We start from the raw sequence: 13,634 nt of genomic DNA on the forward strand, positions 1-13,634 counted from the left end.
TATGTATGTTGTAGAGTTATCTTGTATTTTTATCAGTTATAATCGTGGTGTCTTTATTAACTTTTGCGCACCTCAACTCATTTGGCACGACTTTTAGAGAATAATATATGGAATCGAATCCAGAAAAGGCTGAATCATAAGAATCTATTATACACATATTTACTTTGTATTTTTGTCAAACAAGACCCACACATAGAAATTTGAAGATTAAGGTACCCCTCACGATTAACTTACACGCATTCGGTGTATACACCAAGTCAATACATGCACGACGTATTTGAATTTAGAATTCATGTTACTTAACCATGATAATTAACATATATTTTACTTAATAATTTACTTAACCAAATGGCATAGACACATATGATGAAAAATGATCAGTCAAATGGCGTAGCCACATATGATGAAAAATGATCAGTCGAACACCCTCAATAAAAATAATTATACATAGAAAGTTGTATTAAGTATATAGGTCAAAATTACATCTCAACTTATATATTAAATCTTAACCACCCTTAATGAAATTTCTGATTTCGCCACAGAATTTTACCAACAAAGTACTAGCCAAGGGGCTAATTTCCCACTGTCATTTTGTACTTGATACAAAATTGTAAACAATATACAAAGTATACAATGAAGTTTAAGCAGTTAACTCAGCAAAGGAACAATAGGGGAAAATGTGACTACTAAAACTGATTCATCATGACTTCTCCTTCTTGTATGATTGCTGTAAAGTTACATATTAATCAAAGGTGAAAGAGAAATCGCTGACGTAAACGAAAATATACATATGCAACACAGCCATGAACTTCCTCCAGGAAAAGACTTTGAATTCTATGAACAGCTTATACTAATATCATGGAAAGAATACACCAATGGCTTGTGTTAGTAGTCTATCTATTACGCGTCTTCCAATAGTGAGTCTGCGACTTTTGTTGATTCGCTGTCGTAGCTCCATAGGTCTTTAAGTTCGCCCCTCAGCAATCCCAGCACCACGTAGACTCCTAAAGATTAAAACGTCAAATGAATGGTACACGGAGAGCAAACAGAAATTTTGATTCAAGAGGTTGTCGAACTGTCATACCGAGTGTGCAGGGCACGAGATATAGAAGCGCGGGTTGACCATGACCGTTCATTAGATACAAGCCCAAGTATGTGAATAGAAGACCTGCAAATTAAGTTGATTCGCATGAGGAGGAAATGAAAACAATAGGAGAACAACAAGTTTCAGGATTTGTATTCATCAATGACGACTTTGATTTTATGATTGCTGCTTACAATGTGCTTTAAGACAAAGTTACATGTTTAACCAAGTGTTAACGGTCTAGAGCAACTAACATTGTTTACAAAAAGGAATGCTGGAAAAAATTAGTGTCATAGCTAAGAGATGACAAGTAATATTTTAGCTTAGTACTGACCAATTCCATAACCAACCATCATCCAGATGTAGTATCCGTTTAGTACCGTCTTCCTTCTCGCTTTGTCAAATCTGCAAAAAAGATTGAAAAGAGGCTCAACAGGAGGCTCAACTGGCTTTTTGAGAAAGGAAGTGAATCCATCAGATGAGACATGCATGAAAAGGAAAGTACAAATGACTTTCATTCCGTAAATAAAAGGGAAAAGGCAGTCAGCATCTTCAGCTCAATATCCAATACAAATCGATTTCTGAATTCTAATCAGAGTCATAGGAACCATTTCCTGTCTAAAATAACCAAGCTATTTAACAGATAATTGGTAACTAAAAGAAACTGTATGAGAAAATAAATGGGCAAATATCAAGACTCGTAACTAGAATTCAATTTTTACTGTATTTATTTATAGACATGTAGCATTTGAATGCCCAAGAAGGGCAAAGGTAAAGAACAACTGCACAAAAGACGAATGTTCTTCTTGTTTCACCTAGAAAATGTGCTTAGTCCTTTTTACTTTTTGGGAGAGGCTAGCAATATATGCTCGCAAGTTGGCTGAAGAAGGAAGGGATACCTAAAAGCAAAACAAACCAGCAAACCGGGAAAGAGAATATCCCCAAAACCAATCATATCATAGCCACCATAAGGATCTGATATTCGAGGAACTCTCAGAAGCATTGGGATGGATTCTCCGCCAGCTTTGTCACCACGGGCAACCTATTAAAGGGGAACAACACAAGAAGAAGTCAGTGAGAAATTTCAATGCTAGGTTTGAAGAGCTAAATCAGCTTCTCGTGACAATGGACAAGAATCATGTATTACTCCAGCTTATTGAAGAACCGACTAAACAAATAAACCAAACTGCTACAGTCATATGGTCAAAAGATGCAAAGCAACTTTTGAACCATCAATGTGAGTATCATAGGTGCACAATTTAAGCTATTCTGCAGAAGATCCACAAATATCATGAGTTCATCCATGTGCAAAACCATCAAATGTTTTAGTTTCTTTTAAGTGAAATGTCTACAGTCCACATCAACTACAGAGTCTTCAGTTTAATTGTCCATTACTATGTTCTTAAGACCCTCCAGTCTCAGATTAAGAAGTTTTGATGTATCTTTCGTTCAAGTTTATTCCTAGTAGGTTTCCTGTAAATTTTTCAGTAGTCTTTGAATCTTTTGAGTCATATTATCTTCCTCATCCAATTAAGTTCATTTCGACAGAGCCCTAGCAAGTTTGTCGTTCATTAGAGTGAAATAACTAATCAAAATAATCGTTGGTACATATGAGCATGCTCATGTGCTATGATCTAAAAGTGAAGCTTATAATATCATATTAATAAATCCTTATATAGCATAAAAGATAGACAGAAAGGGTTAAACCCTACATAAATCACAAAACAATTTAAGCATTACTACACAATTGAATGCTTCAACATAAAGCAAAGATTTTTACTAAATAAGCACTGAACTCATCCAAGGATTATTATTCGAGTTTCCTGCCAACAAAAAATAGAAGATAAATGATACACTCCCAATAATTTTTCTGTCAGTCCAAGGACCTAGCTTTCAAACCACCCAAGAGGACTAAAGAATCTAATATATAAACTAGCCAACCTGGTTCTGCTAAGAGGCACAAATACTTAAGTCCAAAATCAGATGTATACAACTGAGAGTCTAAGACCAGTGTACACTAGGAAGTCTTGTTTAACCATCACAGATATTTCCCATATTCATATAGGTTAAAAATGCAACAAAACTTTCAGGGATTAAGTAGGATAAACACTTGTCAAAAAATCAACATGATATTACACATCCCACAGAAAGGTTAAGATTGGCAGCTCATACAATACAGAAACTTTGCGTGAACAGTGCAGAAAGCTGTAGCTAAAGAGAGAACTTACTGCAATCATTACACTGTCATGGAATATAGCAGGTGAAAGGAAAACCCAGAAGATGTCGTAGAGAAATGCACAGCACAGAAGCACCGTAGCAACCTAAAGCAGTATAAAAGTCATCAAATGAAATTAGAACAATAAACATAATGAAGGAAAATAAGCTATCAACTCCTCTCACAGAAGAATCTGAGGCAGTATCTACAGACCTTTATATTAGGTAACTGAGCCAACTGCAGAACAGTTATCATCAAACAAATTCCCTGGAAACAAGAAAGCTCGTTAAAGTTAACCATGTTGAGAGTGAAAGTTCGAGTGAAATGATGCATATTTATCAGAGAATAATTGAGGAGATTATTATCTGGTTCAGACTAAACATACAAGTAAAAGCGCAAAAAAGCTTTTCCAGTTCCATTATGCAACAAGTGCACGGAATTTTTGAAGACGAATATTACTAGTAAGCTTACCAGAATATCTTGGCCAATCCAAGAGTATGATGCTTTCCTAGTTACTGCCCAGAAGATAGCAAATGCCACGCAAAATATCAAGACCACAAGAGATAGAATAGAAATCTCCCCAAGAAGCGGCAAATTCAACGTTTTCCTTCCACAACTTTTACATTTGCTACTCACAGTATTGTTTGAAACGGAGTAGAAAGCTAATTAGAAAGCAATTCCACATAATAATCTGACAGACAGACAAAAGCTCTAGGAAATATATACCTCAATACCAGGGATATTATACAGCTATGCATTCCCTGAGAAAGAAACAATTAAATACCAAAAGGCAATAAGAGACATTGTCAATCAAACTTAAAAAAAAAAAAAAAAAAACTGAGTCCAGCTTAAACAAGATGCATAAATGCTCAATATTGTGTACATAAACTTCAATCTTTCTAGGGCTGGGAAGGGTAGCACTTCTAAAGAACATAGCAGGCAGAGCCATAAAGAAAATGCATTAAGCACAGAATTTCATTAAATCTTTTTATGAGCTCATGTAGAAAAATAGATCATTTTATCTTTGATTCAACCAAGCAAAATGAACATTTTAACAGTTGGTACATTCCCTTGATTACAATATAACTAGCAATCCTATGCACAGCCTACTAATAAGTCAATGAGCTGAAAGGACACTATATTTAGTGGGTAATTTTGGGAACATAAATTGAGGGTGAAGGTTTAGTATGGGTCACGGGGATGGGTTCCAATTGGGGGTTATTAATCATGTAACGTTTGATTTGACTGCTTGGGTCAGTTGGTGTGCTGGTTTCAGGTTGCTTTGAAAGGCTTGTTTATTTGATTAATTTGTGGATAGATCATCTTTGCTTCTCATCATGCTTCCTTAATAGATGGCTTATAATCTGTCAACAGTAGCTCCATTAACAGAGAATGCAATGGTTTTATCTAAGTCGGTCCGAAAAAGTTATCTTGGCTTAGTGATCAAGTCAAAAGTAGAGAATTATTAACGTACCTCAACTCCACCAATGGAGAAAAGTATTATCAGCAGCCAGACAAACCAAGACGACATGAAAAAGTAAAGTAGCAACAGAAACGTAGAAGCTGTGATGACAAATACAAAAGCACTCCTTGTAGTGATATTTAGAATTTCCTTGTCATCTTCCTCCCTGGTGCCTCCAGCAATCACCTAAAAATAAGAAAGGAAGAAACATATAAACTAGCTATGCCAGCCATTAATCATTAAAAGTAAATGTGATTTGCTTGAATATTTGACTCCAAGCAAAAAGAATAAGGGAAAAAAAGGGACACAATAAGAAATATAAATCAGGATGAGTTGCCATTCACATTCTATAACAAAAATCACCTACGAACCTGCAATACAAAAACCTGCTCCCAGCAGTTATGAAACAAGCTAGATGTTCTGTACTGACATCAGTTCATTGTTTTAAAATTGCCTGTTTAAACAAATCAAATTCTACTGCCTCTTTAAAATTGACATTTTAGTGTAAATCAGGATATGTGAATGGGCCTGACAAACTTAGAGTTTCATTAATTTCCTTTAATAAGGAACTAATTTTGTACTTTTGCTGCAACCATTCAGCACCAAACTAATGCCAATATCAATACAATTCTTTTGACTGATACAAGAGTATAGCAGTTATCAAATATGAGTGAACTTCAGATATACATGTGTCCATTTCCTGGATAATTTTGGTGATGCAGATATATGAACTTTTGCAAGACTACAGTTATTCCCAAGTGTACAACTCCAAATCCAACACAGTGCAGCGATCTAAACTAAGATATCAACTTCAAGATACAGTATGAAAAGTTGATTAAACAAGCAGAACATTGCTAATTAATACTATTAAGAAAATAAGAGGATATATATATATATATATCAAACGCAAAGAATTTTTCAAAAAAAATATATCAAACGCAAAGATATATCAGGATGCTGTTTTTGGAACCTCTGGTGCCTTTTCATAGCCATTGCTTTCTTTAGATGTAGTTAACTCTGACCAAAAAGATGCACAAAAGATTGTGCCAACAGCCATCAGCCATATGAACATCGCCGAGTAGTCCACAAGGGGGCGATCTGGCAAATAAAACAGAATCTCCACTGCATTAAGAGTAAATATGCTCATCATGTTGTAGTTCTTCCACAATCCAAGAAAAGAGGAACAACAAGAGATAAGAATATTAAGACAAGCATGACGAGAAATACACAATGGACAGATTAGCTAGAGAAGAACCTGCAATATTTTAAATGCATACTGTCATCAGTGAGCAATATATTTTAAAGATTAAATTCTACACCATGGCATGGAATTACATCTCACAACTTACAAGAGCTCCATAGCTTACATCTAAGGGGAGTTTAAATGCCTTAGATTTTGAGCTATGGTGCTCTGATGAAGTGATCCATACTTATTTTGCACTTCATTGGTGTTTAAGGCACACATATGAATAGAAAAAAGACCTAATCATATCTTTCCCGCAAAGCTATGCATGTACCATACAAAATCTGGATCATATCATATCCTGAAGAAAGGACATGTGCTGAACACCTTTTGGCAAGACATACGCTATCCAGAAACACAAGAATCACACAACATGTTACAGGGAAAATTGAAAAAATGAAAAACAACGCATGTACTATAAGAAAGTATATGTGATATCCTAAGATACCAGATACCTTGAAAACCAAAACTAGAATCAACAGAAAGTTAACCCTTGACAGAAAATGGAGTTAATATACATGAGGCGAAGACTTTACCTTTATTTCCAGCAGAGAAATATTTGTCAATGACATCTCCTCCGGCTTTTGAAATGGTTACAACAGGAATTGTTATGTTTGATATCGTAGAATTGTCAGGACAAGAAATCTCCAGAAGATCTAAAGGATAGCAGGAAAAACAGTGTCATTTCTGGAAGAGATGGGAGAGCCATAATCACCAAAAAAGTAAAAACTAAAAAACTAAGAGAAAATAAAAACTCAAAATGACAATTAGTCGTGGATGACAACCTTCTTGATTGTTTATCAGCACAATTCCTGCAGCACCTCCCGCTTGTGCAACTGCAGCCTTCGTTAGAAAATCACATTGACCGCGAAGAGCCAGTGCAATGGAGCCTGATAACTAGACCAAAGTAAACAAATATCTCTGCATTATGCAATGTATAACAAAACAATAAAGAAAAGTTAACCTTCTGAATATGTCAAAATAAGAACCGCAACCAAAAGATATAGATGACAAATTAAAAAGACCCTGAGACTATTTACCTGAGAAGAAAGGCATTGTCAAAAATCTGGAATAAATACCTTAAAAGAGGAACTGGAACAGCCATTCAAGGGTTTTGTATAAGTAGCTGGCAATCTGGAGGCATTTTTAGCATGAGTGGATAAAAGAGACCCAAATGCCGCACTTAAGCCACCTATTGTTTCATGCTCAACACCATCAATCCATAACTTCACCAGAACCTGCACAAAAGGAAAGAAACAACTTGGAATGAAATAACTTAGTATGTCTCCATAGGTGAAAAGCAAAGTTAAAACAAAGAATACTGTCCCAACAAAAAAAAAAGACAGGACCCAATCTTCTCATGGTCATTAATTTACATCTTCTGAAAGATGAAAATGACATCAAATGGTAAGATTTTTAATTATATTTTTTCATTAAAGATCTATCATTGTTGATATTCTTACACATATATATTCTTTCAAGAGGTGGAACCAGGAAGAACAGGGACTTGAAGTGTATGGGTTCTACTTTTTATGACAGGACCAAGTTAATATACAATAATAACCAGTCTAAGACATGAGTATCGGTATTTAATGTATGTTTAAGACATAGATTAGACGGATATTTTCAAATATGTTTTCTTTCATTAGGATCCAATTTAAGAAGATTCAAATACAACACTTTATCAATGTCATTATTACGAACAATCAAACATGGACAATCGAAGGAAAGAAAGCTATAATTTATATTAATCGATCCTAAACAAAAAACCTATATACCTTATTTGTTCAAGAGGATTCATACAAGATGTTGCTATGCTTAGTATGTTTACTTCTCTCTACCTCTTACTTTTATCATGCTTGTTAGTTAGTAGAGATTTTGTGTTTGTCTCAGTTGAGAATTTTTGTTTTTATTATTAATAAAAATCTTCAAAACACATAAATTCTCAAAAAAACAAAAAAAAAAAAAGCAAAAGAATTGATTTGATTCCTTCTGATTTTGATTTGAGGAAAAACCTTCCAAATAAGTGAAGGACTCGGAGGGCTTCTTTATAGTTTTTACGAGCTTCTGTCTTCTTGTTTAACTAGTTTGTGTTTTTTTCCTTTTCAAAAAGCATTACTTAACACAACACACAAAAGTGGCGCTTTGAAGGAGTCTCAAACCCACGTGCCCACTGTCAGAATAGTTTCTAAAACGAACCACATGTTACTGGGTTCAAGCGCAATATATATACACACATATCATCAGTGAACTTTTCAATAATAATACAGGGCCGGAAAAAAAGTCATTGTGATTGCCCGCAATATATATACACACACATATCATCAGTGAACTTTTCAATACAAATACAGGGACGGAAAAAAAAGTCATTGCAACTGCCCGAACCCACACCTAGCAATGTAGTCCGCCGATTCTTGCTTTAGTTATTATTGAAATTTATTCAATTTAACTATGTCAACTAAAAAATATGACTTCGCATCTAGAAAAGCTAGAAATTTCACATTTTAAAAAATTTAGCGCCACTTTGTAAATTTTGGCTTTATGCCCTGAATCTTGTTGAGCCAACTTTGCAACCACTTCAAAGTGTATGTGCTCCTTGAAGTCTTCCCAAATTTTCTTTTTTTTAAAATAACAGTAGTAGTAACTGGGCCAACTAGTACACACCTAGATTAATTCCACCTCCCATGCAATAGGTATCTGGTAACTCTGTTCATGAGGCTAGTACAAATAGAAGAAGTCTTCCCAGATTTGCTGATGTACTTCCAGGTCACTACTCCACAAGGCAAGGAAGTAATCTTCTTCCCAAATTATTTATCCTTTCCCCAATTTTATTTTTTTTATAACTGTGGTGTCCGAGCCAGCTTGCACACGCCTCGACTAATTCCACGAGATACCTTCCACCTCCTACCAGCAACAAATACCATTTAACTCTGTCCACCAAGGCTAGAACAAATAAGAAGAAGTCAACCTGAGACCTCATGGTGCTCAACCCAACTTCACTGAACCACTAGTCCACACCCTTGGGTGCTCCTTTCCCCAAATTAATGATCTTTTTTCCCCAAAAGTGCTTATTTTTAAAGTACGATGCGTTTGGCCAAGCAATTAAACTATAAGAATAATACTATGACTAATAGAAATGCGATCCCCTAAACTATGTTTCCACATAATTACTTTAAATTTATTGGCCAAATACAAACGGCATCTCAGCAAAACTATTTCTTCGAAAAAAAAGACATTTTTCGAAATGAGCTGATTTTAGAAGTTTGTCCAAACAGACTATTAAACTACAAGAATAATACTGCGATAAATGTTTTTATTGGGTTTTAATGGGGGTTGTGTAGCTGAGTCGTCAAAGTGGAGGCCGAGTGACCAATACTGACCAATAGAAGCACGATCCCACAGACTATGCTTCCAAACTCATTTATCTTTTTTTTTTCAAAACCGCTTATTTTTCAAGTGTAATGCATTTGACCAAACACTAATTGATGCTCAAAAGTGAAATTTATTGGCCAAACACAAACGGCTTCTCATCAAAAGTACACTTGATTAAAGAAGCTGAGCCAAACAAGCTAATTAAACTACAAGAGTAATACTAAGACTAATAGAAATACGATCCGCGCAATAATTACCTTAAACTAGCAATAATTATGAGCATAAGGACAGTGAATAACATGGAATTGAATCAAAATAAAAGTTTTACCATTCGATAAGGATTGTTACATGAGGTGGATGAATTAGCAGGGGCGGCGCGTGAGATATCATCATCGGCGCGTGCAGCTACGGTTGTTGTTGTTGATTGAAGTAGAAAAAGGAAACTGAAAATGCTTACTCCGATTAACCGCCATGAAAATGCCATAATTGATAATAATTGATCCCCCTTTATCTGTCTTCGCATAGGGTTTTTTTGGAGATCAAAATAGCAAATCTCTATGTATTTTTTTTTGTTTGCTTACAATTTTTGATGGAGAGAGTGGGTGGGTGGGGTTGGAGGTTTTGGTTTGCGGGGGAGCGGGCGGGGGGGGGGGGGGGGTTAAGAAGGATAGAATTGGAAGAAAATGTAAGGTAGATGAGAGGTGGTTGTTGGAATTTTATTGATGGGATGCGAGACGAGCACTAATGAACTAGAAATATTTGAAATTAATGCACTAGAAATATTTGAAATTAAATGCTTAGGTAAATCTATACGTAATATATAAATGTGTTTATTGATTTTAATGGGTATTTATGCTTTTCGAGTTTGGATGTATGTAACTAGATACTTAAATTTATACAAAATTAAATAATAAATATATAAATGTGGCGTCCCACACAGCGATATCACGTCTAATGTGGTGTCCTACGTATAGTTATGCGTAATATATAAATGTGCTCTTTGATTTTAGTTGGTATTTATGTTTTTCGATTTTGGATGTGCGTAAGTAGATATTTAAATTTGTAAAAATTTGAATCAATATACATGTGACCTACGTGGCGTTCTGCATAGCAATATCGCGGCTAATATGGTGTCTTACGTGCGTTATGTCATGTAGGACAAACGTGTTTATTTATTCAACTTTATATAAGTTTAAGGAGTCGTTTGATAGGAGGGATAAAGATAACTAATCCTGGAATTAATTTAAAAGAGAAGTTTATCCCATGTTTGATTGAGACAAAATGCATGAAATAACTCATCTCGGATTAGTTATCTTGAAATTATAGTGTTTTTCTTATCCCTCATTGAGGGCGGATTAATAATCACGGGATAGCTAATTTCGAGATAACTTGTTTTCCAACCAAACGACCCCCAAGCGTCTACTAATGCACATTCAAAGTTGAAGGTTGTAGACGTAAGCTAGCATCAAGTTAAAAGAGTACGTATTCGAAATTAAATGCTTAGGTAAGGAAATACGTAATACATAAATATGTTATTTAATTTAGTTTTAGCTGATATTTATGCTTTTCGATTTTGGATGTGTATACTTATATTTGTAAAAAGTTGAAGGAAAAGTTATCGTTTCCACCCTAAACTATACACAAAAAGTCTAGGTCACACCTAAACTATCATAGTGTCCTATTACACACCTAAACTATAAAAAAGTGAAACTATTTCCACCCCAAAACGTAAGAACCAGTCACATAATGGAGAGTGATTTACACTCGCGCCACATCATCGTCAAGTCATTACCACATCAGATATTATGTTAATTTTTTTTAAAAAAAAGTCCATATCATCCATTACTTCTTCTTCACCAAAATCATCATTAAAACACCACCATTAACACTATCATCATAAAACTCAAATCCTCACCACAACAATTTTAAAAATACACCATAAATTTAATTATCGAAATTACAATACAATATTAGTATCACAAATCTTAAACACCCCTTCTCTCACAATCAAAACATGCATCCTTTCACTGTAATTACACAACAAATTAATTGTCAATAAAGCATATTGCACAGCTCTTGATAACCCATTTTTCAAGAATTTGATCAAAATTTTTAATAGTCCACCAAATTTTATCAAAATTTTCAATAGCATTCTGAATCAGTATTGTTGGGGATACGCACGCATACACGACACTATCCAGAGGGTCTTCCATTTTTCTTTCATCCAGAGAACAACACACACTAATACACACACAGCTACACCACACCCGATCGAAAAATAGGAAAGGCATAAAGAGAGTAGAGGGATGAGAGAGCGGGAAACAGAGAGAAATCGAGAGATAGGGAGAGGAAACAGAGACAGTGAACGGGGGGGAGGGGGGAACAACCTTTTTTTCTGGTGACATTATCACCGGAATAGTAGCTTCATTAAGATTCCGACCAGAGCAGTAACAACTTCTTTTCTCTCTTTACTAACTTTTCAATTCCTTTTTAAAACCATAAAATTCTTCTTATTGAATTCATCGCAATCGTAAAATTCATCGATTTTGCTTTCGTATATAGCTGTATTTTGTACAAATTTAGTGTGTGTGTGTGTGAACGGAAAAAAAAGAACTGGCGGAGCTTTGAAAAAATCTGGTCAGACACTAGGGATGGAAATCGTATATAGCTTGCTTTTGTGTTTCACCATTTTTTCGACCGACGTTGATTCAAGATGGGGTTGAAGGAGAGAAAATTTGCGTGAGGTGGGGGAAGGGTGGGGGTATTAAAGAATTTTTTTGATTTTGGACGAGCCTTTTTTTTTTTAATTAAATTTTATTTTCAATTCAGATTTAGGGTGGAAATAATTTCACTTTTTTATAATTTAGGTGTGTAATAGGACACCATGATAGTTTAGGTGTGACCTAGACTTTTCGTGTATAGTTTAAGGTGGAAACAATGACTTTTTCCAAAGTTGAATAAATACACGTTTCCTACATGGCATCCTGCATAGCAATATCGCGTCTAATGTAGTGTCCTACGTGTATTATGTCATGTAGGACGAACGTGTTTACTTGTTCAACTTTATATAAGTTGAAGTGTCTGCTTATGCACATTCATAGTTGGGGGATGTAGATGCAAGCAATCGTCAGGTTAAAGATTAGGTTTACGTATTCTGCCTTAGGTAAAAGTATCAAAAGTATGGATGATCGAAAACCCTCATATTGCATATACATATCTCTTACGTGGCATCCTGCAAAGTAATATCGCGTCTAATGTGGTGTCCTACATGTATTATGTCATGTAGTACGAACATGTTTACTTGTTCAACTTTATGTAAGTTAAAGTGTCTACTAATGCGCATTCAAAGTTAGAAGGGTGTAGATGCAAAGCTAGCGTCAAGTTAAAGAGTACGTATTCGAAATTAAATGCTTAGGCAAAGACATACATAATACATAAAGATGTTCTTTAATTTAGTTTTAGCTAGTATTTATGCTTTTCATTTTTGGATGTCCATAAGTAGATACTTAACTTTGTAAAAAATTGAATAAATATACATGTGTCCTACGTGGCGTTTTGCGTAGCAATATCGCGTCAAATGTGGTGTCCTACATGAATTTTGCCATGTAGAACGAGCGTGTTCACTTGTTCAACTTTATATAAATTCAAGTATCTGCTTACGCACATCCAAAATTGAAGAGTTTAGATGTAAGTTAGCGTCAAGTTAAAGATTACATTTATGTATTATGCCTTAGGTAAAAGTATCAAAAGTATGCCTGATCGAAAATCTTCGTATTGCGTATAAAGTTGTATATAATAAGCTCTTTGTGGTCTAACCTTTCGTAGAATCCCATATATAGGTTATTACAACTTAGTTTATGTAAACTAAGTGCTAGTTTAGGTGCATTTAGCCGTGGTTTGGACCACTTATTTTATTTTTGTAGTGTGCTTTTATGATTTTTGTTTGTTTGTTTGATTATACTGTTATCTGTCTTGAGTCGAGGGTCTATCGGGAACATTCTCTCTACTTCATTTGAGGTTGCGGTATGGACTGTGTACACTTTATCCTTCCCAGATCCCACTTTGTGAGAATACACTGGGTATGTTGTTGCAGTGATAATTTCGGTGCATCTAGTGGTGGTTAGGACCACTTCGTCAGAATATTAAAGAGTTAAGTAGTGGTTTTAGGTGCATTTAGCGATAATTCAGTTTTTCCTTCTCAAAGTCAATGCAGAAGTCTCTTCCACAGAAATTTCAAATGACGAGTATATTTGTTTTA

The 13,634-nt window shown here is 35.0% G+C and overlaps 1 protein-coding gene across 2 annotated transcripts; it reads right to left on the bottom strand.

Moving 5' to 3' along the window:
- Nucleotides 1-680: 680 nt before the first annotated feature.
- On the bottom strand, nt 681-10,243 carry LOC107850857 (signal peptide peptidase-like 3). Of its 2 annotated transcripts, none has more exons than XM_016695645.2 (14): nt 9,705-10,243; nt 7,084-7,242; nt 6,790-6,901; nt 6,541-6,660; nt 5,732-5,883; nt 4,774-4,947; nt 4,026-4,060; nt 3,771-3,927; nt 3,513-3,566; nt 3,313-3,405; nt 1,984-2,126; nt 1,419-1,489; nt 1,085-1,168; nt 681-1,004 (listed from the first exon to the last, which is right to left on the bottom strand). In XM_016695645.2, exons 1-14 carry the CDS (start codon nt 9,897-9,899, stop codon nt 901-903), a joined length of 1,653 nt encoding a protein of 550 aa, XP_016551131.1. In that variant the 5' UTR covers nt 9,900-10,243; the 3' UTR covers nt 681-900. The 2 variants fall into 2 exon arrangements, with proteins under 2 accessions (XP_016551131.1, XP_016551132.1); XM_016695646.2 differs by having other exon boundaries at nt 5,732-5,859; nt 9,705-10,122.
- Nucleotides 10,244-13,634: the final 3,391 nt, after the last annotated feature.

Source organism: Capsicum annuum, chromosome 12 (assembly GCF_002878395.1).
Source record: "Capsicum annuum cultivar UCD-10X-F1 chromosome 12, UCD10Xv1.1, whole genome shotgun sequence".
Taxonomy (NCBI): Eukaryota; Viridiplantae; Streptophyta; class Magnoliopsida; order Solanales; family Solanaceae; genus Capsicum; species Capsicum annuum.

What these genes read in the sequence shown, in the direction of transcription:
- LOC107850857 (XM_016695645.2), bottom strand. Translation starts at nt 9,899, where the DNA reads ATGCGAAGACAGATAAAGGGGGATCAATTATTATCAATTATGGCATTT. An exon ending in ATAATATCCCTGGTATTGAG is followed by an intron (nt 3,928 to 4,025) that starts GTATATATTTCC and finishes TACTGTGAGTAG; the next exon opens with CAAATGTAAAAGTTGTGGAA. An exon ending in ATGACAGTGTAATGATTGCA is followed by an intron (nt 2,127 to 3,312) that starts GTAAGTTCTCTC and finishes CCCCTTTAATAG; the next exon opens with GTTGCCCGTGGTGACAAAGC.